The sequence below is a fragment of the Melopsittacus undulatus genome, chromosome 2, assembly GCF_012275295.1.
Source record: "Melopsittacus undulatus isolate bMelUnd1 chromosome 2, bMelUnd1.mat.Z, whole genome shotgun sequence".
NCBI classification, from domain to species: Eukaryota; Metazoa; Chordata; class Aves; order Psittaciformes; family Psittaculidae; genus Melopsittacus; species Melopsittacus undulatus.
In genome coordinates, this window is record NC_047528.1 from 26776460 (window position 1) to 26802427 (window position 25968).

Here is a 25968-nt window from a genome sequence, read left to right on the forward strand (position 1 = left end):
GAACTGTGAAGCCATTTTCATTAAAACATGTGAAAAATAATTACACTGAACCCTTCAGAGATCACTTTGTTTGAAAATATTTTGTGTGCTTGACAGTTTTGACTATTAAACTCTAGGAACTGACAATATTTGAGACCTCTGAAGAATTAAAGTGAGTTATGAAAGTCACAAACTGCTGACAAAAGGATTCAATATTGGAACGTGGATTTAACATGTGATGCACATTTGGTATTGGTGAGAGTTAGCGACTATGTTTGATAATGTGAGTATATATTGGAAAGCCTTTTGTTCCCTAATGTGTCTGGTGCCTATAAAACTGGTCTGAGACATCTGGAAAGATTGGGTTTGAGAAATACAGATGGAACATAAGTGGTTCTACAATTAAATAATATGTTCATGATCGGGTAATCGCTATGTAGACTTGGAAGTTTCCCTGATGTACTGTTGAGCAAACTGCCTAAAGCACATTTTAACATTCATTTTCTCAGTGTTTTCCATAATGCTGAAACTCATATGGCCCCTTTTTCCCTTCCTTCTGGGAATACAAGCTTGGCAATATCACTTAGTTATTCTAATCAGGTAAGTTTTCTTGGCTCTTCATGTTAATCGTATCAGACAAGATCACAGTACAGTTTTTGCCTTGCAAAATGAAACAAAGAGTAAAAGTCTAGAACTGGAATTCATAACCTTTTCTTCAACCTTCTCAACTGCATTTCACACCCAATGTTCAAATTTATTAGCAAACAACCTGCCTCACCCAGATTTAGTGAGCTGTAACACACCCTTTCCCCAGCTACTAAATAGGTAACTAGGAATTTAATCCAGCAAAATGAATTTTCAGTGCCCTTCAACACTGAGGCCAGGGAAGGTGGACTCTCTGCTAATTCAGTAAGTGTAAACTGCAAGCGCCCTAGGGTAAGAATTCGTTAGACAGATGTTATGTGCCTTAAGATTTAATTAAAAGTGAAATAATACATTGTTAAATTCTGCCAAACAGCACAGAAGGGCAGAAAGCTCAATACAAAAGATACTTTTGCCCTAAAACCTTAATCCTTAAACAAGAAAGGCTACAAAGTGGATAACAGGTCCCAAAGCTAGAAAAGAGTACCTTAGTCATACTGGTACTTTTTACAGGCAATAAAAGACATAAGAATATGAAACACATAGAAGTGGATTGAACAGAAAGGTGACCAAATTTTACCTTACATTTCAAAACAAAAAACGGAAGTGAACGTAACTTCTTTACCAGTTAATATAACTTGCTGGCAAAATGACACAAACTTACAGGTGTTTATAATACATTATTAAAAATACTAATGCAAAAAACAAGCAGTAAAGCATTTTTACTAATGTCTAACAGAATACTGTTTTTCAGGGGATGCTCTGATGGATAACAACTGCATATACAGTTTCAGAATAGATACAGAGGTTAGGCCAAGATACAAGACCTTGTCTACAGCACTTATATATATATATTACTTTGCTGTTATGAAGGGAACATAAATATAGCTCAAAGGCAGCAGTGTTGTTTGGATGAAGTGCCCCTTCAGAACAATAATCCAGACATTGTCCTACGTTCCTGTAGGATTATTCTTAGTTTGACAGCCAAGAGGATCTGGCATAATTTTTCACCTTCTCAGATGGGTGCACAGAAGTTTAGTACTCCTTCTCTCACCCCTAGCTCCTTATCCAGTGTTAGAAAAGTTGTAGGGCACAGCAACTGCCTTAAAGTTTAATAATAGTTATTACCGTAGACACTTAGAATTTCATGGGAAGGCAAAAGTGGTTTTGCAGTTCAGATGCATCTGTTTCAAGGAAGTCTTCTCTAAAGTCAGACCTTAACCAAAGAAAAAGGTTCCCTATTCCCAGTGATACTGAATGTAACTAAATGTTTTCTGAAGCTTCTTTTGGAAATACAGGAGTATCACAACAGCACATAATTCCTACTACCACAGTACCAGCAAGAATGTAACAAGAGCCTTGCTGCCCAGATTTCTTGTTTTCATGTTAAAGTGACCGTTTTCCATGGAAACATGTCTTGCCCTAAAGTTCAAATTGATTTTCTGGGAGAGACAATTGCCCTACATTACATTATGATATGCACCACATTGTACTGGAAATATTTAAACTTCTGCATCTAAAACTTTCAGGAAAAAACCACTTATCGATGTTGTACATAGCAATAAAGAATTCTGGTGTTTTACTTCTCAGCAAGGTTTTCATTCTTTCATCACCTTTCTTAGCCACTTCCCAATTATCTGTATATTACCTAAATATTTCTTCTTATATATTGAGGGCAGAGTGCTTCATGAAAACAGATTCCTAATGTTTCTGGCTTCTGTTCTGTGTACTTCCAACTCCCTGGAAGGAGCATGTAGTTGGAATCAGTAAGGGTCAGGCACCTTAGCTGTTTTGCACTTGGTGGTAAATTCCATGTTCTAAGACTCCTGTATTTCCTTCTGTAGACTTCCCATCTGTGTGTAGGGAAATTTCCATTCTCTATCAGGAAGTCAGCAAGCATAAGGAGAATTGTCTTTAAAGGACTGAATATAAAAACTGTTGTCCTGTATCTTCCACAGGTCTGCCAAGCTGTGAAAATTATGCAGTGCTACTTCTTCTTCCCTAGAAAGCATATAATGTCCTCAAACAAAATAAAAGCCCTCATACCAAAGTGTATTCTGGGCAAAGGTTTAGGAATCTATGCACAGAATTGATACTTTGCACCAACTATCACCTGATCAAGAGGAACCTGTGAATGAAAACTCTACAGACAAATAGGAAAAGCCTCACACTCGCAGGCCCTTGTTCTCACGGGGGACTTCAACCACCTCAGGGATCGGTGTTGGAACCGGTCTTGTTCAACATCTTTGTCGGTGACATGGACAGTGGGATTGAGTGTGCCCTCAGCAAGTTTGCCGATGACACCAAGCTGTGTGGTTCTGTTGATACACTAGAGGGAAGGAATGCCATTCAGAGGGACCTCGACACGCTTGTGAGGTGGGCTGATGCCAGCCTCATGAAGTTTAACCATGACAAGTGCAAGGTCCTACATCTGGGTCGGAGCAATCCCAGGCACAGCTACAGGTTGGGCAAAAAGGAAATTCATGGTAGTCCTGCAGAGAAGGACTTGGGGGTGTTAGTCAATGAGAAAATGAACATGAGCCAGCAGAGTGCACTCACAGCCCAGAAAGCCCACTGTATCCTGGGCTGCATCAAAAGGAACGTGACCAGCAGTTCGAAGGAGGTGATCCTGCCCCTCTACTCTGCTCTTGTGAGACCTTCACTTAGAGTATTGTGGGCAGTTCTGGTGTCCTCAACATAAAAAAGACATGGAACTGTTAGAACAAGTACAGAGGAGGGCCATGAGGATGATCAGGGGACTGGAGCACCTCCCATATGAAGACAGGCTGAGAAAGTTGGGGCTGTTCAGCCTGGAGAAGAGAAGGCTGCGTGGAGACCTCATAGCAGCCTTCCAGTATCTGAAGGGGGCCTATAAGGATGCTGGGGAGGGACATCCTTAGGGATGGGTTGGAAGGGATCTTAAGATCATATAGTTCCAACCTCCCTGCCATGGGCAGGAACACCTCACACTAAACCATATCACCCAAGGCTCTGTCCAACCTGGCCTTGAACACTGCCAGGGATGGAGCATTTAAAACCTCCTTGGGCAACTCATTCCAGTGCCTCACCACCCTTAAAGAACTTCCTTATATGCAATCTTAAACATCCCCTGTTTAAGTTTGAACCTGCTACCCCTTGTCTTATCACCACAGTCCCTAATGAAGAGTCCAAGTATTTTAGTTACATCAGATAATCTGAGATCCACACATTACTATTCACAATAGTGCAATGACAATTTCTAAGCTTAAACGTTTGTTCTTAAAAGTACAGCTGCATCCAGCACTCTGGGTGTTTCGTAAAGCAAAACCCAGTATTTAAATCTATCTTGTAATGAAGTGACACTAATAAATCCAGTCTTTTTTTTTTTAATTTGCCCCAGCCCGTTTTTTTCACCTTTTACTTCTGTTATATGATGTATGTACTGTTTAGCATCTGCACACTTCAGCAGCAATGGGCAGTTAGGATAGTCTGCATCTAGCACAACTTGATCGAGTGGCTGAAACTTTCCTTGTTGCTGAAAACACAACAAAGGGATTATAAAGCGTTATTATAACGTTAAGACACATATACACGCTACACTTATATAGAAATACATATGCATGCAATGGGCATGGTATTAAAAAGGATTTAAAAAAGATTGTATTTTGAATGGTAATACATGACACAGTCAGAAACTGATTACAAAGCAAGCTATAAGTATTTATTTCAAACCAGTAAATACCTGCAAAATGCTGAACTCTTCAATTACTGCACTTAAAAGACCAAATTTAAAACAACACAGGGAGAAACTAATGTGAAGTACAGTGGGATTTTTTGGAAGATGACACAAGACACAGTAGTCAGTGTGTGCCAATAGCATTTTAGATCAAAACCTGTTGGATTAAATCCAGTGTCATAACTTCCATTCAAATTTTGCTTTTCCTTCCATTAAGTTAATTCTCAAAGGAGCAGGGCAGCTTCTGGAACACAGTATTAACCTTTCACCTCTGCAAAGTCAATTCCAGTTTGGCCAGAGTATGTATATAAAGTGATTTTGGCACAACTTAAATAGCCCCACACATGACAGAATCATCAAACAAATTTTGCCGTTGCCAAACAATGCATAATCATTCAGCACTGTTTGGCACAACTGGCAGCCTTCCTTTGGAAAGATCCTTTAGCGCATCAGTACAAAGACTCAGTGAGCTCTCCATCCCTAGAGAGTGCATGGTCTCAGGAGCCAAAGCTGAAGTCATTGTACCGGTCAGCATGAAAAAACCCACTTGGGTATACTGCTTTCACTATTAATTAATCCTCTTGCTGGACAGTCAGAGGCTTAAAATGTGTGTTAAATCACAATAAAAACAAGCAAAAAATCCCAAAGAAACTAACAAAAAAAACCCCAAAAACAAAAACCAAAACACAACAAAGTATTTTAAGTTTTTTTCTCCTGAAAAGGGCACAATAACAATGGCAAAAAGAATATTGTAAGATGCAGAAATAAAGCTGGAATAGACTGTTTTCTATAACTTACCTGTACAAACCTGCTTGTGTCCCAAAACAAGACAGCCACATTTACATTGTGCGGTAGAGGAGACACTAAGCCAAGAAAACCTGCTGGATAGGAGATGGCTCTGCTCAAAAGACACATTAAGCAACCCTTCATCACACTATCAAAACCAAAGAATGGTGCAAAGGATGATCCTAACATACACAGTGGGTACTTAGACACCCACCAGTTCGAGCCAAGCAATTGTGCTGCATTCAAGCTGGTCCTGCAAGAAGTATCTGCAACACAATCCTCAAAAGACTTCCCTTTACTAAAAAAAATTAAAAGGCTAACTTGGGCAGGGAACTGCAGGAATGCATTTGCCCTGATTTATGACTCAGAACAGCTCTATGGCATTTATCTGGCATCATGCCCAGCCTACAAAACCAGAAAACCTAGAAAACAATGTGCCAAGAGAGTAAAGGGCAGTACACAATGCTTCTCAGGTACAGAAACAGCAGCAGTTGTTGTTCTTTACTCAGGCTACGTCAACACTTTACCACATAGAGGACATTTCCTGTTTCCCTAATTTAGGGTTTGGTATAAAGCTTTAAATGGATGCTGAATTCTAAGACAGCACAGTGCGTAGAGAATGAGCTGAACTATTCCTTGTGAAATAACTTCTTCTAATGGGCCATCCTGAAGAAGGAACAGACCACAAAAAAGCAGAATATATTTGTATATCCTATACCATAAATAATTTAAAAATAATGACAGAACAATAGGTTACTATTACAGGTGTTTCTTCACCATGTAAAAATTTTCTCTTTCATTCTCCACTTGCAGTCTAAAGCACAAAACAACAGACAACCTCATAGGAAGTGCTATTAGAGCAAAAAACTCTTAGGATGCATAGAGTGAATTTACTGCCTCTATGAAAAAGGAAAAACCCAAGGATCAACTTGTACATTTCATGTCTTTTTTTACCACTGGCAGATTATAAGCAATAAATCAGTAACTTTGTCTACGCCTTTTGATAAACTTCAGAAATTTAAGGAGGTTTTGTCATACCCATGATAAATCCAATTAAGCCATTTATCAATTATACAGCTTTCGGACACTTGAACATCCTATTGCTGATACAACAGCTCTACAAATACTGCTTGTGAGAAGGCAGCATTTCCTTTTAAGTTCAAACTGCCATATAAATGTTTCTTCTTTTTCTCCATAGCATCAAGATTCTTCTTTCTTTTTCCCTTCTTTCCCAAATTGACCCATCTACTGATGACTACGAAAGGGCACTGGTTTGTTTTACTCTGATGACATCTCATAATTTAAAATTCAGTAGTTCCGGGATAGGCTCTCACAAAAGGACAAAAGAGATTCTCTGTTTCTCTTAAAAAGGAGATGATTAGAATTTGCTGATATTGGAAGCTGACTCCTGGAATATACCTTACTGAAAAAAAAAACTTTATGCAAATAAAAAAAAATTCTAGGGTGGGTATCTCTGCTTTAAATGCAAATTAAATTTCCATTATTATGGAAACCCCTCTTTGTAAAATTAACACAACTTCTGCAGAAGATGAAGACAGAAATAATGTTTTCTCCTAAGAATTCCAGTGAAAAAATAAAGCAGGCTTACCTCCTTGTCTGCCTTTATGAGGTAGTAAAGTATCAGAAATAAGGGGTCCATCGGTGTAACAAACAGCAGGCGCCCATCTACGTGACATATATGTAAGAGTAAGTTTAGTACCAAAAAGCTTAGTATATTAACTTTTTTTTTTTATGTTTTCCAGGAGTGTGGACAATAAGAGGAGATTTTGTTGGGGTTTTTTAGTATTCCAGTATTTAAATAAATGGGCAGGATAACAGTCTTTGTGATTTTACACTAAAAATACAGACAGAACTCAATTCTCAACCCTGCCAAACCAAAGCACAAGCTCCACTACAGGTCTGCTGGCTTCAAGCACTTAGTTTTGCCTTTTTCTTGACTATATTAAAACCAGCAAAATTGAAGGTGCCCTCTATTGGGAGATTTGGGTGTAACAGAAATTTGTTTTAAATACTAGTATTAAATACATAAATTAATACTAGTATTAAATACAGTATACTCCACCTCAAACACTGGGCAAGGCAACATTGTGCTGGCTGAAAAGGTAGGCAAGGCAAGAAAGAATTTCGAGAACTAGTTAAGTTAGATATGCCTCTCATCTGTATGGGGAGAATCTGCATGCAATCTCCTAATAGAACAAAATAAATAAATCAGACAATATGGCCCAGTATGTTGTATTCAAAGTTATACCCAAAGGAAGAAGTTGGTTTCCCACTGAAACAGACACCTCAGCCCATCTGGACCTCATTGTAGGACAATGACTTAGTCAGGCTTTTTGTATAATTGTAGATAATTGGAAACAATGTAACATCAAGGAAATTCACTAATAAGACCAAATAATCGATGACAATTTGACATTAATTAGCAAACCAAAAGCAAGTGAATGTAATTTTTGTTTTAAATCACACGATTAAGATAATTAGAGAAAAGTAAATTCTCTTAAAATAGCCCTAAAAACTAACAAAAGATGGGGTAGGAAGAACACGGTCTGGACAAAGCTAACACCTGCATTGCTAACATGATGCATTGCACAAAGCAAGGCAAGCATCAGGCAAAACAAGCATAAGGACTACTTACAGAAACCGCAGGCACTTTCTCAAAGCTTTCATTTAAATGCTTTCCACTGTACCTTTAGGAAGAGGCATTTTATTTGTTCTAAAGAGTTCAGACTCACTATAGGTGTATAAAGACTTCTGTCCTTCTCTGCACATAATTTGCAAACACTCAGTTTTTTTCTGTAGTTCTTCCCCTGACTGTTTCAGAGATGCAGCAGCCTGACATTCATGAACAATTTCCCCCTCCCTGTATCTTTTAAAGAAAACTGTGGCGATGATTCCTTAAGGCAACTGTTTCCCAAGGGCCAAAACAGAACTTAGAAAGGGAGGGGGAGAATACAATGTGGACATAATTGGGAGCAGGGAGCAGACCCAGTCTTTTGGCTCACACCCAGATAGAGCAAAGAAAAGCTCACAGACACACCGCTTGCACTGCTATATGCGCCTGCAGAGGATGTTTAAAAGTTAACACACGCTTTGGGATATTATGGTTAAAAAAGGCGTATGTCTGATGGAGTTGCTTTTATTTATTACTAAAAATTGTTCTAGTTAAAAAGGATAAAATAAATATACTTTTGTCTCCTGAATTAATATTTATTGCTTGGTCTATAGACATGCTGTCAGGGAAACACTACTGAAATGACATCCTTACTGTTAAAGCTATCACAGTTACACAAGTTTCCTCCACATTTTCAGAAAGGCAAGGTAGGATCAGAGAATGACTAGGATGTTATAAAAGAGCTCACTTCAGACCAAACACCGAAATGGCACCTTTAAACAGCAAACCTATCTTGAAATACCAGCACTCACACAGGGGACTACAGAGGTAACTAAAAGAAAGCAAGACCATACATTCCAATGCTTGGAGCTCTAACACACCACTCAGAGCTAAGGCCCTCCAGCCCTTTTTCCCCCCTGTAGGATAACACATATTTTATTTACAGAGAGGACTTTCTGGTGTGATTGACAAGGCAAGCTAAGTATTTTATGGCACTTCAGTTTAAATATAATTGAATGACCTCCCCTCCGCCCCAAAGACAAATGAACATCTGTCTAATTGAGGCTGCCAAAGGCAGCCTTTTAAAGAGAGACCACAAAGCTCCCAGCCCTGGTTAAATCCAGATGGCAAATGAGTGTGTCAGAAGGTGGGGATGTGATGCAGCATGCCCCAAACAACTCAGAAAAACACCTGTAAATTTACTAGAAGGGAGAGGAAAGGCCTTTGTATTAACATCAGTTACAGTTGGGAGAAGGATACATTATATTTCTCACCTTGTTGAACAGTCTGACCTATAAACCAGGAACGATTTTCCTCATGAAAAGCTTTTACTTCAAACAGCTGCTGTGCACCAGTATTGAATAAGTAAAGGGTTGCTTCCCCTGTTGAAAAGAAATCTGGTTTGTGTTTGTAAGCTTTCACAAAAATCAAAAGAATACCCAGTATGTCTGAAGAATGTGCCTTATATACATACAGACACTCAAACATACACACATTCTATATAAATTCACTACAAAGAAAGCTCAGACAAAGAAAACTATTATATACAGATGTTCATTTACTAGCTTTATAAACCAAACTGAATTTGAATCAATAAATAAGATGTGAGAATAGTTCATCTTACAACACAAGGCCTTTGATCCAAACACAAATCAAAATCACTAAAGAAATCAGCTTTTGTCTCTGTACTGAAGGGGAAAGGTGGAAAACAAGAAAATACTTGCTCCTTCCATTATGTCTGTCTTCAAGGTATCAGGCTCTGGGTTAGGGGAACAAAAGCCTCAAACATTAAAGTGGCAATTTTAAATCTATTTTTTGTGTGCATCAAAATGGACTGCAAATGGCTCAGTATAGGTAGCCAAATAAGCTGAACTAGGAAGCTAAAAAGTTGCTTCAAAATGCCCATTAGAATCTTGATACTTTGGAAAGCAAAGCTTTTTTTAGGCCACCCTATAGCACAGCTCTGCCATTTCACATTAGTTCTGGGTTATAACAAAAAGGGTGACAAGTATGTTGTGAACAGGACTGTATTTTCCATACTTAAACCAGAAAGCTGCCAGAACTACAGAAGGGGCCACTGAAATTTGGTCAGCTGAGTCTGTGGCTGGACTGGTCCTTCCCTGGTTGCCAATCCAACTTCAAGAACAAGTACAACATGGCAGCCCTGCTCAAAACACATGAATTGCAAAGCTGCACCGACTTGCTGGCTCTAAAATGTCTCAGTGTAAGCCCCCGCAAGCTGACACCAGCACTGCTGTTCTCAGTCTGCAGAGATCCCTAAGGGTGGAGGGATGTCAGCTAAATTGGGCAAGCACATTTCTTCCCCAAAATGACTGATCATACTTTTTTCCCCCTTTATCCAAAAGACTGACCAGATGTTTAACCTCACCTAAATAGATAATTTTAGTTCTCATTTTCTTTTAGTTCTCTCTTTCTTTCAGTTCTAATTTTTCTTTTGGGGAGAAGTGAAAACTAGATAAGAGGGGGAGCACAGATTTCAATCATTACCACGTGCTTCTCAGCAAGGGTCTACACCATAGTTTGATCAGTACCAGACATCAAACTACTCACAGAAGAGCTCACTAAACAACTTAAGACTCCTACCAGTGACCACATTAGCCAAATGCAGTGATGAGCTACAGAATTTTAGGAAAGGGACTAATATTGCCTAACTCCAGCTTCTTAATTTATTTTCTTTTGTTAAAAGGACAGTCACCACAGGTTCCCAGCAGTGGCATTAGACAGAAACTCCAGCGGACGCAGAGTGAAACTAGGCAGCTTTGCTCAGAACTTTACCACTTCAGTGAGTTGCCTAAATTTTGTGGTATTGTTATTTCCTTTCTTTTAGTTCAGCACCTTTAAAAATGCATCTTGTGGTACTTCTGAACTGCAAGCTAAACCCTAGTTTATAGTCTTTGTTAGGGATAAAAATTTAGTCCTTTTTACCTGTAAAAAAAAGGACCATGCATACTTTTATTTAATAAAGTGGTTCACATGAATTCTACTGTGCCGAGTCTTTCAGTGTGCATTTATACAATATCTGGCATCAACAATTCATCGGTTAGACCCAAATGTAAGGAAAATACATTAATAGGGTGTTCTCAGTCCTTCCATTTTCAGACCCTATACTTCTAATGGTCTACATAACTGAAAGTTTTTGCAGGTCTATAAATAAACTCCTGTAAATTCTAAAGGAACACACCCAGACAATTATACTTTAGGCTTTCCCCAGAAACCTTTCCCAAGATCTCTGATTCCACAAGGTAAATATATTTCTTCTTCCACAGAGAAAAGCAAATTAATATCCATGCTTTTTAAAAACATTGCAGATTAGAAAGCCAATATAACACAGCAGGTGGAAAGTATCTGTGGCTATATATTCCCACTGCAAATCTAAGCATTCGAAAAGCAGGTATCATGATGAATAAGTGAGTTCACATTTTATATCTATTGTTTTTAATAATTTTCCCCTTTCAAGAACAAGTAGCAGTTACTATACTGAAACATTAAAATGCACCTGAAGACTTTAGTTAAACATACATAAATAGAAGCAGTTAATTTCAAAACAAAACCATACAACATAAGTCTACAGAAAACAAATGAGCTTATGAAAATGAAAAAAATCAAACAACATGAAATGTGGTTTTCAAACAAAATATTTTAACCCTAACAAAGGCTTACTGCAAATTTCTGTTGCAATGCCTTGTACTCCAATTATTACATTACTCAGTAATAACAAATCCTTGACAAAAAGAACAATTTGTCTAGCAGAAAACAGCTGATGGATGGTAGTGTCATTACATTTGTCTGCATTTCCTGGTCTTTCCAACGTATTTTGAATTAAAAGTGTCTCATCATCTATTAACAAGAAAAGAGATACCACCACTTGGACCAGGGCAAGAAGAAAATTCTATTTTAAAATTAAAAGACTCCAAAAACTTGGTAAGTATAACTGAATCATATCTTGTGACTCTGCCGATTTATTTTATAGCATAAGATGAATGCTATGAAGCCTAGATATGGATTAAAAAAAAGCCTAGGCTTCACACCCAACACTGCAGGCTCCCCAAAACTAATGCACTTAAAAACAGAACTTACATTACACCTCTTTGTTTGTGCTGCCAATACTCCTGATGAATAAACAGTTCAACCAATTGAAATTATAAAAGAAATCCTGTTTGCATAGCATTAACTATCTCGCATTGCCAGCAGTGTTTTTTGCGCGTAAGACACTGTCATCATTATTTCAGCTTGCAAAATATGAACCTTTTGATGTTGGAGGGAATCAACCAGAACATTAACAGGCTCATGTAACAAGAGCAAAACTTGCCTGTGCTTGGATTGCGCAGCTTTGTAAACAAAGATTCGCTATCAGGTGTCTCAGGAAAGTCAGTAGCAGCCTCTGTAAGGGAAGAGGAAAAACTTATGACCTCATAAATGAAGAAATATTTCACATTCTGCCATGCTTCTCCAAGGCATTCAAAATCAACTGGACTGACACTTTTTGAAAACTCATGTATTTTCTGCCCAAATTCATCCTACCTGACCAAGACACCTAAATTATGATTCCAGACTTCCTGGCAATCTCTATCTGCCACAGGAAAGATATGTACCTGGGGATGATTTAGATTTTGAAAACCATTTCCCCCTAGAGAGCCTCAGGCAAGAGAGGCCCCAAGTTTGACATCTCAGTTAAGTGAGATGAACTGATATGTTGCCCTGTTTAGTCACAAAGACAATGGGAATGCTTTGGTAAGTTAGGCCAAGCACAGCATGGACGCTAAAAAGTTAAAAGTGCAAAAGGTAAAATATTCATGGGATGAAACGGTGGTCCTCTAAAGCTTTTAAGAAGCCCAATTATGCAGGAATATGGGTCAGGAATTGTCTGAGTGGTTGTTACTAAATATGCACACTTGTTTATCTGTTATATATAATCTTGAAAAATACAGAGTGCATTTAACTCCCTCCAGAGGAAAAAGAAGCTGAGGGAATACAGCACCTCTGGCTTAAGCCTCTGACAGTTGCTCTCCTTTCTGTGTCTTTAACAAAAACAAAAAAAAAAAACAGACAAAAAACCAGAACCACAAAGTAGTTCCCTGTGAAAATAAAAAAAAAAACAAACCTGGAAACAGCTCCCACAAGGATGCTGAGTCAAGTCTGAGAAAACATCTATAAGGATCCCCAGTTAATTACATTCTGTCCGAGTTCTCTTTTAAGGGAATACTAACTTATATTTATGAAAACAACTTCCCACATCTGAATGAAGAGCAACATGACAGCATCATCCTTCTTAGCTTGCACACTGCCAGTTCTGTCACAGTTCCTTTCATATAGGCATTCGTAAGAGCAAGGAAAATTACTAAAGCATTTCACATACATAACCAGTATGCAGACCCCAGAGAATGGACTGACAGAGATGATACTGATATTCGTTGCTGAGGAAAGCAGAGAGGGGCGGCTGAGGCAAGCTGCACAGCTATGCACAAGGGAGGCCACTGGAAGGAACAGAAGTGCCACGTCGTCGTCCTTCACCTTTCAATAATATCCAGGAGGTTTGTGGAGAGGGAGATAGCACAGTTCTTGTCTAAGGAAAACAGGGAAGTAGGAATCTCAAGTACACCAAAATAGGTGTCCTCCACTCTGAAAGCCTTTCCCCAACACACCTGGAAAGGGCAGGTGGACTTCTCACAGGCTATTCACTGGCACCTCTGTGGCAAAAAAAAAATTAAAGCCCTAAACAACCCCCATCTTTCACATCCACTCCTGGTTATTCAGTTGTGCCACAAACAGAAATCGCCCAGATAAAGACATAAGCAGGGCTTAAAAAGCAAGTGTGCTTTTTGAGAAAGTGTTGGAGGATAATAGTTCTCAGAGAGATTTGAAGAATTTACAGTCATTTTCTTCCCGCAAATTTTTAGCGGAGGCTTCAGGTGGCTTGAAAAAGTGCTTTAAAAAGTTTCAATATAAGTTGAGAGGTTTTAATGGAAAAAGTCCGTATTTGCTAACCAGACTTGCTTCATATGCTGATACATAAATACACACAGGGCTGTCAAGCTACATTTGCCCTGGCAAAGGCAAACTTCAAATTTCTAGAGCTGTGTATATTTCAATTCTTGACCACAGTTTAGCATTAGTTTATTTTTTGTTACCTTTTAAAGCACTACAGTGATTAATGACAGTGAAAGAAACACACTGCATGTGTTTACTTTGATGTGTTTCACATGAACATGTTAAAATATACACACTAAATGTGAGTTTCAAAATTTAAAACAAAATGCAAAACAAAAAAAAAATCAAAAGGAATTTCTAACACTCACTTGCTCTGCTTTCTTCATGCACAGATTTATGAACACTGGGAATGAGTCCAGCTGAGCCCTAAGTTGCATCTTGTATAACACAAACAATTAAGTAGACAATCCTTCCTAATGTAGCTGTTTTTAATGAAGTTCACATCTTTATTTAGCTGATCTGTTCCTAACTTTCTAGGAACACACTGGATTCATCCATCCCCACTAAGCCTGGGAGACACCTGCACACAGGGAGCACTCAGCGTTACAAAACCTCATCAATTCTGTCTTCCCAGCCCAGATAACGGCCCTCCAGCACCATGGCCTGCGCCATACTAGCCTAGCCTCAGTACCCTCTGCTCTGCCCCTTTGTATACACAGCCTGCACAGAGGACAGCAGTGACCATACCTTAATGAAAAGTCTGAATTGCAGCCTTCAGTCCCAGTATCTCCTGCTGACAGGATCATAATATATGTCACAGCCACCACAAAACATGATTTACCAGAAGGGGCACATACACAAGTGGACAAAGGCAAAAATGGTCTCTTTGAGTTTCTTTCACCTTCACTTTCCTCAAAATGTAGGCAATACCTCACTACATTTCCAGGAGCATCTGAAGTATATTTTTTTTACAGATTGGCTCTAATAGGTGTCAAGATGGCAGATAAAGAGAGGAAACTGGGAGAATACCTGCTTGGAAAACTGCATGCAATATTAACATGGCCTTAAGGGCAAAAAAGGCCCTATTTATCTGAATTTAAACACTTCATGATTAGGAAAAAGCTGCACAAGGGATTTTTCAAGTTAGGTGTTCACACCTAACCTGTGTGTGCTCTGGCCTTTAGCCAGGAAAGGTAACTGGATTTCTTTAATATCATTACATTTATCAGTCCCTGTATTTGGGGAAGGATCTCTCCTAGCTAAGTAAATACAGACTTCTTAAAAGCAATACTGCAGCACTTTTCTAGCAAAACTAAGAGTTAAACTACCAAATGTCTTGCAGCTTACAGCTGCAGGTTACATACAGAGTACAGGTAAGCTTACTAACAGATGTGCCAGTATGGTATGCTATTATCCTAGGAAAACATTCACTACAAGGATACAAAAACTGACACAGGGGTACAGAGAGGCTCAATTAATTCTGTCCCAAGGAGGCATCTCAATTTGCAAGCCACCCTCTAAACTGCCAAGGAAGACAGCTGACAGGCACTTCCAGGGGGCACCCGAACCCACCTAAATCCTAAGCCCACCTGCATCATCCCCTGCAAGTACATGCCTCTATCTCCATTGAACTTACACCTCCAGCAAGACAGAATGAATCCAGACATAGTGCCACTGCAGCTGTACCAGAAGAGGAAGTTCTGAGGACAATTAAATGCCAACACTGGCCTGATAAGTATGTCTACTTGCTTAAGTCTACTGTTCATTTACTGTTAACCGAATCATACAAAGTCCATCTGAAAATGTAGGGGATACATACATCAGTTGTACTGAACTCTATAGTCAGAATCTCAGAATCCTGAAGCTGAGCAAAAAAGACTATAAAAGCTTAAACAGAGTTTTCCATTACAGAAAAGAAGAAAAGCCTATCGTATTTTGTGGAGGTCAGACATACAACCAGGCAAATTCTATAAAATATATAAACAGAACAAAGTGAAAAAATGAACCAGCTGTCAAAGGATTTCTGGCAATAATTACTTCCACAAAGGATAGATATGAGGCACTTATGAATCTGGCTATTTAGAAAAAAAAAATGTTAGCTGGTACAGCAATATGAATAAATTGGAAAAGAACATTAAAACTCCGACTAAGATCTATGAAACTGTTGTGGATGATGCAAAGACTATTCATGTGTTTTGGTGGGTTTTTTCTGGGGGGTTGGTTTGGGTTTTTTTTAATTGCTTATAGAATACTATATATAACAGACTAATACCAAGTTATATGGAATTCCCATGCAAAAAGCTGCCAGCCAAGCAAGCAAAAAGGCTGTAAATATCTGTCAATTGCGTAAGAGGAAAAAACCCTCTGAGAGCACAAATTTCCCTACCACCACTGCCCTGCAAAAAACAGGATTATTTAAAAGTCTGGAAATATAAAGTTAAGATTTCATTTTAAAACAGATATTAAACCATACGTCACCTACACAAGTCTTTTCCATTCCCTTCTAAACTTCCAACCATGCACGAAAGGTGTGTCAGACAGAGACATTATGACAGAGAACACTAAATGGACATTTTATGGAAGACTTAAACTCTGTAGCCTAAGGGTAAGATATGCTAAATCAAGTAATCATTTTATTTAGGTTCTTTTCAGAATCAGTCAACCCTGAAGTAAATGGTTTTAACTCAGTGCCTGTGCCCCTGTCCTGCAGCATGTCATGAAAAAAGCCCAGTGAAAATTAATAAATCCAGTACTTTGTAGCACCCAAACTTTTGAAAACTTTTGTAAGCTAAAAGGTTATTAACTATAAGAATAATGAATTAATTCAGGTATGCACAGACTGAGGGTACTGTTTCACGAATGGCTTCAAATGACCAAAGATCACAGGTCATTGAAAAGTTCAGTCCAGAGGTCCCAACCTCTGTTCACTCCCGTTGTACATCCCTGCTCCTTTCTTTCCGTTAAAACTAGCAATCTCATGGCAAAATAGCAAGTCATCTCAGTACACTGATCAAGCTGAGAAATAGCCAGTCACAAAAAAAAAGGTATTGGTTATCACCCACATCAGTAAGCTCTTCTCACTCACTGCTGGGTTACATGACAAGTGCAAGGTCCTACACCTGGGTCGGAGCAATCCCAGGCACAGCTACAGGTTGGGCAGAGAAGAGATTCAGAGCAGCCCTTCAGAGAAAGACTTGGGGGTGTTGGTCAATGAGAAAATGAATGTGAGCCGGCTGCAGTGTGAGCTCACAGCCCAGAAAGGCAACCGTATCCTGGGCTGCATCAAAAGGAGCATGACCAGCAGGTCAAAGGAGGTGATCCTGCCTCTCTACTCTGCTCTTGTGAGACCTCACTTGGAGTATTGTGGGCAGTTCTAGTGTCCTCAACATAAAAAGGACATGGAACTGTTGGAACAAGTCCAGAGGAGGGCCACGAGGATGATCAGGGGACTGGAGCACCTCCTATATGAAGATGGGCTGCGTAGATTGGGGCTGTTCAGCCTGGAGGAGAGAAGGCTGCATGGAGACCTCATAGCAGCCTTGCAGTATCTGAAGGGGGCCTATAGGGATGCTGGGGATGGACTCTTCATTAGGGACTGCAGTGATAGGACAAGTGGTAATGGGTTCAAACTTAAACAGGGGAAGTTTAAGATTGGATATAAGGAATAAATTCTTTACTGTTAGGATGGTGAGGCACTGGAATAGGTTGTCCAGGGATGCTGTGAATGCTGCATCCCTGGCAGTGTTCAAGGCCGGGCTGGATGAAGCCTTGGGTGATATGGTTTAGTGTGAGGTGTCCCTGCCCATGGCAGGGTGGTTGGAACTTGATGATCTTAAGGTCCTTTCCAACCCTAACTAGTCTATGATTCGACGATCATTGGAACAAATCAACAGAACCCATGGCAGAAGCAGATGGCATAGAATGTAACCTACTCTGTATGTGATGCTGACACTTTGACCAGCGAAACTAGACTGTATGCAACTTTACAGAGGTAAGAAATCAAGAGATGAACCACAAGACTACATTGTTACTTCCTTGGCTCACAATACTCTCGGGGGGGGGGGGGGGGGGGGGGGGGGGGGGGGGGGGGGGGAGAGGGGGGAGAGTACTCTCAGGCACACTGCTTGATTTACCTCTGCAAACAGCCTCTTTTGCAGATGCTTATATGTAAGATATGGCTTTGCACTTGCAAACACTTGATTTTTGGAAATACCTTCTTAGTTGTTACTCAGTTATGTTAACGTGATGTTACCTGACCACCTTATCCTCTCCTTGACCATACATATTACTAGCTTCAGCAAGACAACTTTTGCCATGCCTGCTGTAAAAGATAAGACTGGTTATCAGATAGACTGGTAATCCCAGCATTTAATATCTGGTACCCGAAGGAAGTAACATGTAATGTGACATACTTTATACCCCTTAAAGTCTTTCTGGCTCCCACTTCACCTGAAAATCCTATAATAAAACATAATGACATGTTAGTGCTGAAAGTTACATTGTTTTCTATCTTGAGCAAAACTTCACATGGAAATGCTACTAAATGGTTTAAAAGGTCCTTTGCTCCAATAACTGCTATACAATACAGTTAAATATTGAGGATTCTGCCTGAGAGCATCTTTTGGCTTCCTCTTATGCTGGCATAGTCCACTCCTTAGGCCAACAAAAAAACATGTTCATGGACTCACTGGCAACAATGGACCATACTAATTCATCTGTTACTGAAATCTCAATGCTAGGCAGAACATGTAGGACTTTGAGCTTAATAAAGGAGAGATCAATCTTGAGAAGTTCAAGAACAGGTTATCACTTGAAAGGATAAAAACTTCAGACTTCCCTTCTCAATATTTATAGGGTCAACACTAGTGCAGATGTATTACTGCCTGCATCAGCCCTATTCCCATGTGCAGAGAGGCCTAAGTTGGCATAAGTTGGTCTCTTCCAAGCCAGATGGCAAAAAGCAGAAGTAGGAGATGGTGTTACATATTAAAACATCTCTTTTCAGTTATTTTATTTGCTATGCTTCCTTCTTGCTCCTTATTTTGCCAGTTATATCTGCTTCATACACAGCTGAGCTCAGTATGCCTTTTAAGAGATGACATACAAGAAATGGTGCAAATTACCTGCAGGCAAAAGGCTTTGTTCAGGAGATGCAAATGCCAGTTTAGGGGGAGGTTAAACAAAATATGCCCACAGAGTTCTAACTTCTGAAAGAAGCATATTCACATTCACCTTATTAAAAAGATATAAAAACATGTGTACATATTTTATATAGTATTTCTAATATTTTAAGTCAGCTATTAAAAACATATGCATTTGTTTATTGTAAACATTATTTCCAAGTTCTTTATATAACTTATTCTGGAGGTATTAATGTTCAAGTATCCTGCTGAATTTTTACATTCTTACAACTCTGAATCAAGCTCCCTTACAGTCCAGAAGTGTGGTCTCTTCTGTAGCAGATAAACTGCTTTTAAATGCTAAATAAAAGCATGTATCAAAGCTTTAAGGGCAAGGTACGAGAATGAAAATAAAAAAAATACAAAATCTGCCTAATTTTAAAGCAAAATACTTTCACGTATTAGTGTTCCACTACTTCTTTTGCTATGACATCTTCTCTCAGTATGAACCAAAATTTTCAAGTCACATGTTTCCACTGTTGTTCCACAGAGACAAAAGTTCCTTAATCTCATCTGCAAGAACAAAGGATTAATTTAATGTGTGCTGATGCCCTATGGTTTGGCATCACAGTCCATTTATTTCTGCCTCCATCTGACTTTTGGCACACATGAGATTTGTTCAAACAACTTGCCAAGTCTAATGTGAAACTGCTCCTTTTATTTTTAAATAAGTAATTCCTAAAAATAATAGGATTGTTAATTTCCTTCCCCCCTTGCAATCCTTCCAGTGGTACTCATATGGCAGTTCCCATAAAACAATAAAAAAGCTAATCAATTTACTGTTGAAGAAAACAGCAGACTGAAAATATGTAGTAAACTAAACTTGCCTAGTTCACAAAAATAAAGGTTGAAAATAATTTTCAGCTTGCAGCTAACCTCTACTTCTTTTCCTAATAAAGACAAAACTCCGAACAAATTAAATACAGCAGTCTTAACTTCAGGTGTAGAGTGGAACACCAAGCTTAGAAAAGTGCCTTCAATTCCTGACCTCTTTGCTAAAAACCAGTGAAGGATATAAACAATTTCAGTTCTGACATAACACCTATCCCTGAGAAAGTGTACTGAAAAGAGACTGCCCTTCACACCTATCTTGTTAAGCAGCTAGTGTCATTTTGGTTGCTACTCGCAAGACCAGTTTGAAGCCACTATGTACGAATGTGTATTTCTTATACAGATCCCACATAAGATCTAAGTCACACAGAGCAACTTTATCTAAGCATCCGAGGGTCTTTCAGAGCCCTGCCTTTAGAACCCTATAGTTAAGTGGAGTACTTCTGTCTAGAAAATAATTTCTAGTGTTTGTGATTTTCAGATAAATATTAAAAATGGCAGTTCCATGGGCCCAGTTTACAAAGCAAGTAGACATCTCCTATATGAACATAAAAAAAAACCAACCTCATTGGTTCAGGTATCAGGATTTTAAAAAAATGTACATGAATACTCCAGAAACACAGACAGATCTCCTCTAGTAAAGCACAAAGCACACCATCAGCATCTTTCTAGCTGTGAGATGGCCAGATTTTAATCTTCAGGAGCTACCTTGCTTCCCTTGTACCTGTTCAGTAGCCAGACCAATACAACAGGAAGCCTGTACAGGAAGCTCTACATCCTCAAGGATAAAGCGGGCTTGGATACACGGGCCATATAACATTCCTGATTATCCAACTACTACAAGAAATGCAGAAAAGCACAATCTGGAAAATCAGTCATCCATCAATGAAGTCAATGTGGGTCCTTCAGGACTTGTTAGCACTTTGGTGTCTCTGTACCATGATTCCTCCAGAACTCCAGATTTGGGAGGTCTTCTTAACCATCGACGTCAACTACCCTGCACAAAGCAAGTTCAGATCCAGGTTCCCAGCCAAGCTAATAAAATCCCCTGGAACGTGAAGCACAGCACAGAAACACCCAAGTGGGTCTGCACAGAGCCAGCTTGGGTCCATCAGGACTTATTAGTTCAGACACTGTCTGAAAGCAGCTGCACTGCAAAGCTGGTCCTGGAAATAGCAGAGATGTGTTAACATGGCACAGCGCTTGAACTAATAAACTGTTAGTGCTGAGCTGAATCTGCTCTAGGCCAAATCTGGTGCCTGTATATCCACAGCATAGTTAATCTGCAACTGGAGAAACTGCCCAAAGAATTGATTCTGTTTCGAGCCCAGCACGCACAGCTCTACTCCTACCCATATATCCAAGTTTTCAGTCCTCATCACCTCCCTTCATATGACCAATCACTCCATCTACCCTCTTCCTGTTTGTTCATCATTTTCTGTTTTGGTTACTCACATTCATTTCTCAGCCTTCCTCTAAATGTCCATAAGGCTGCACAATTCTGCCTCCATGGAAAAAAATTAAGTAACAGCAGAAACACCATCACAAGAGCTCTCATCAGGACAAGGGCAGGGTATTATTCCTAAAGATAAAAAATGCTACCTCACCTAGACACTGTTTACCAGCCAGCCCAGATATGACTGTCTGAAGCTCTCCTTTCCTCTTCCTACTCAGACTTCCCTTGTGTGACTCTCACATACCAAATAGCCTGAGTGCTTCAGTGTGGTGAAGGGCTGAGGGGAGCAAAGACTGCCACCGGGCTGCTGGTAAGAATAGTGAATGAGGAAAGAATGCCACAGGAGAGAATGCAAGGACTGATGGAAATGAAGCACAGGGTGACTGGCCTGCTGACTGAACATCAACTCTGCCCTCAGCTCAGGTAACTCTGCTCGCTCTTCCCACCTTCACTCACCTCCATAATCCATGAAAAATACCTACAGATCTTTGTTGTGTGTAGCTCTGTCCTGATGTGTAGGCATGAGATGGACACTAACAAAGTTTTACAGTACCAGAAATGTAATGATAGAGTTAATCACTTGCAACAGAAAATGACAGTCTGAATCTCCAGAACAGTTCAAGAGGGCTGAGATAACATGTATCATTCATAAAACAACCACTCCAGCTGCACTACTCCTCTAGCCACAATCATGTCTTCCACAAAGAACAAGGCAGTTCTACCTGATTGAGGAGATTCCTTGTTTCTAAGCTGTTTCCAGAACATTAAAATAAATATAAGAATTATAAAATCAGAAACAAAACTGAAATTTAACTCCTCTGTCATCACATGTGATTTAAACAGCAAGCAGCTGACTATGCAATATAACAAAGTATATAAATGTATACTGAAACAAGGAAATGAGTAATAATTTTATAACCTTCAATACTAAATCAGACAAGTATACTCTGCTCACTTTCTACGGCAATTAGAAAATGAAATCTGCCTCCTTATTTTTAGCGGCTGTGTTTCAGACATCAATCCCATGTTGTCAGTTGCTGAAGTCCAAAAAAGAAAGAATCTCATCGTTTTCTTGCATGTGCTTTTTATAGTTGCTTCTACATTCACATAACCAACAAAACTACAGTCAGACTTTTGCAAAATCAGCAAAAACCAACATAACTAAGTAATCAGAGCAACACATGCATCACGGTTCAGAAGACCAGCCGTAATTTTACCTTGTTCTAGGAAGCTACTGTTAAACCTCTAACAGCTTTAACGATTTAAAACTACTGATACTTCAGAAAGCAAGTTGCAGTTCTCATTGTTTTACTTCCATACTTGTAACAGATCACATTCTTTTTCAGACAAAGACACTGAGCCTCTTTGTATAAGTTGTCACCTATAAGGGCATGTAGTGACATGACAAGGGGGAATGGCTTTAAACTGCAAAATGGTAAATTACAGATTAGATATCAGGAAAAAAATTCTTCACTATGAGGGTGGTGAGATACTGGAACTGACTGCCCAAAGAAGTTGTGCATGCTCCACCCCTGAAAGTGCTCAAGGCCTGGTTGGATGGGGCTTTGAGTAACCTGGTCTAGTGGATGGTGTCCCTGCCCATTCTATGATCTCCACCTATACAGAAACTTTTAAGGTATCACATGCAAAGAGAGATGAATGGCATATATGCAAGTGGAGATGCTATTAGGTTGTGCAGGATGGTACCAATTATTAACCTTAAAAGCTGTTCTAGGAAGTAGACTACTCAGGTGAGTAGTTAAAACAAACCTAAACTCTTGAAACCAAGACCTTAAAATGTGTCTTTATTACAGGAAAGGTTATTACAGGAGCTTCTTGCATACCATTAAAACACAACTTGCTCATTCTTCCCACTATGCACAGGATAACGGCTACAGGTACAAAAAGATAAATAGGCCGATGACACCTAGAAAGTGTTGGTAGACTTATTAACAAATGGTACTCACATCCAGAACCAGATCTTGCAATTAATTACACCAGGTATTTTTATGTATGTATATTGCATAATGCTATGCAGTTTTATGAATATGTAGATTGCCATATGAATAAAATTTAACATAGTCAAAGAGCATTTTTTATTATAAATCCAACTCCATCAACCTTCATTCACAGAAGTAATCAGATCATCCTACCACAAATTCTGTTAAATGGACAATGAAGAACTTCTGTGATCCACTCAACAAAGCAAAGAAATGCAAAATTCTGGAAAGTGTCAGATGTGAACTTTTAAAAAAATCTCTTTTCTGGAAAAAGTTAAACCCAAACGAAAATCATTAAATCTATTTCATTCCAGCAGTCCTATTTATACGACTGGCAAGTTTCATCAGCCTTGGAGTTCTGAAATTATCAGCCACAGATTTTTTTTTAAATCACTACGTGCTCAGAGGCTCTACTAAGTCTTAATAAACTTTCTTACAGGTCTGGAGTACTATATAAATTTTGTGAGAGCTGTCCTGGCATAATCTGTAATACAAACTGTCTGGCTTCATGAAAGTTACAAGCTCTGGCTCCAATCCTGCAAACACTTACTGAAGAATTTAACTTACTGCACAGAACTGACTACTCATGCATAAGTTAAGCGGATTTGTAAATATTTGTACAGTATGGATATCTGTTGGCACAGCCAGTCATCTGATATAAGATTCACCTTTAAGTCCTAGTCTGCAGAGTCAATATTAAAAAAAGGAATCCCTCACATACAAATTCATTCTTTAGGTATTGAGCATATGAGACTCCAAAGGGTGGATTGAAAAGTTAAAACCAGAGGAAGGGTGGAATCAGTGAAACATAATTGGTTCTGTTTATCATGTAACTAGAAAAGGCTAGTTTCTTATGGATACATCTCTCAAGACTGAGCTCTTGCCTTGTTTTCAAACTGCTGAACTAAGCTTTCCCTATACCTTTACTTGAGAGGTGCCACTTATAACACTTCTCACATCATCACAGACATTTTCACAAAGCCCATAAAATTACTCCCAAGAGATCCTCCTTTTTATTAGGTTGGGTTGAAATTAACACTCAGACGTTTTAGGTGGGGTTAAGAAACAGGCACAATACAGAGATGACTCACAGGTGATTGGAAGCTGCATTTCTTTCAGAAACGAAACAGAAAAAAAGTCCTTATGAAATACCCCCTAGTGCCTTGGAGCTTGAGCATATGCTGTTTCACACATCCTCTTTAACACAAAAAACTTGTGATCTGTGAATTTAAATTTTCAACGTGAAAAAAGGCACAAATAAAAGGGAAAAGGCATCTTCCTAGTTATTCAGCACAAAGCGAGGGAAAGTAAGCCTACATCGTGTTTAAGGCCTTGTGTTTCCTGCATCTGCAGAACCGCCATGTGGAGGTCTCATTCTTTAAACTATAGAGAGAAAGAGCTGAGGAGAGCTCACTCTGGCTTAGGGCGTACAGTTTCCAAAGAACTTGTTTTAAAGCGGAGGCTTAGGGCACTGAACCATTTCTTCTCCCCCCCCCCCCCCCCCCCCCCAGAAAGTAAGAACGGGCAAAGGGGACGGAGGCAAAGTGGGCTACCACTGCAGCGAGATGATGGTGAGGCCCATGAGGGACCTCAGCAACGAGACTTCTCTTCTGCAACTCCTCTCCCCGGGGCTCACAACTCTGTTTGCGAACCAGGAGCGAGCTAGCCTGTGGAAAAAACTAATGACACACAAAAATGAACCGCAGAGATGCACTGAGGTAAGCAGGGTGATAGAGAGAACAAGGCAGGTATACTCTGTAGGGCCTAGTGTAAGGGCTGTGTCTCGAAACGTCCTTACCACTGTAGGGCTGGCGCCGGCTGCACGCAGCAGCTCAAGAAACCTGCCCCATCCCTCGGAGAGACGCACCCGTCTCCTGACCGAGAGACCGCCCGGCCCCGCCGCGATGCAATGCGCTACAGACGAGCACGGCCACGGCCGGTCAGCGGGAGCTGCGGCAGAGCCTGTCCCGCCTCGGGGCCGCGCTGTGTTACCTGGTGCAATGAGCACCCACTGGCCAGGGTGCGCGCCAGCGGTACCCTGCTTCGCGCCGTGCATGCTCCGTAAACCCCGGCCACCTCCCGCGACCGCGCCGCCGCTCGCGCCCCAACATGGCGGCCGGGGCGGGGCCGCATGGGGAGAGAGGGGAGAGGCGGGGAGGGAACAGAAAAGCCAGCACGCACTGCCATCTTCCCGGCGGCTGAGCTTCCCGCAGCCTCTTGCGTGTCGGCGGGCGGCACCACGCCGCTGGAAGGAGAGAGGTGCGGGCAGCAGCAGGGCATTGAGATGCAGGCGATTCTCAATTTCGCCCTCTGTCGTCTCCCCCTCCCAAGTAGAGGGAATGGTACAAGCCATTGCGGGCAGTACAGAAAGCGGCAAAGCTTCCCTTCATCTCTGGGGTTGTTGGGCGAGTGGAGTGGGGCTAGGAGGTGTTGCGGGTGAGTGACGCCGCGGAACCGTTGTCCGTCCCTCTCGGCCTAGGAGCGTACAGGCAGTGGGGCTGCTTTCCCATACACGTGTTCCCCTCACCCTGAGGCCTGGGAGGCAAAGGCTTTCTTTTAACCCTGACCCATCACAGGCTTGGGGATGACCGTTTTGCAGTGGTCGGTGGTAAACGCTCGAGTGGCCTTAGCTGAGCTGTGCCTGCCGCTGCCAAGCCCTGGCAAGAGGCAGCATCTCTGCCGAAAGCTTTGTGTAGAGGGGGTGTAGCTTCGATTAAGTGTGGTGAGTTTGGACATAAGGGCTGAAATGCAGGGCCACGGAGGTGGGTAATGGATTCCAACATCAGATGTGAATGACA

The 25968-nt window shown here is 40.3% G+C and overlaps 1 protein-coding gene across 2 annotated transcripts in view; it reads right to left on the reverse strand.

Annotated features, from left to right (window-relative positions):
- Nucleotides 1–25287, reverse strand: part of RNASEH2B (ribonuclease H2 subunit B) — a 44913-nt gene extending 19626 nt beyond the window's left edge. For both annotated transcript variants that reach the window (XM_034073904.1, XM_005147650.3), the window contains exons 1-5: nucleotides 25163–25287; nucleotides 12085–12156; nucleotides 9029–9136; nucleotides 6732–6808; nucleotides 4015–4135 (exon numbers count right to left, since the gene is read on the reverse strand). In XM_034073904.1, coding sequence (XP_033929795.1) covers nucleotides 4015–4135; nucleotides 6732–6808; nucleotides 9029–9136; nucleotides 12085–12156; nucleotides 25163–25226 — 442 coding nt within the window. In that variant the 5' untranslated portion in view covers nucleotides 25227–25287. The remainder of the gene's footprint in view (nucleotides 1–4014; nucleotides 4136–6731; nucleotides 6809–9028; nucleotides 9137–12084; nucleotides 12157–25162) is intronic.
- Between the last annotated feature and the right edge of the window lie 681 nt (nucleotides 25288–25968).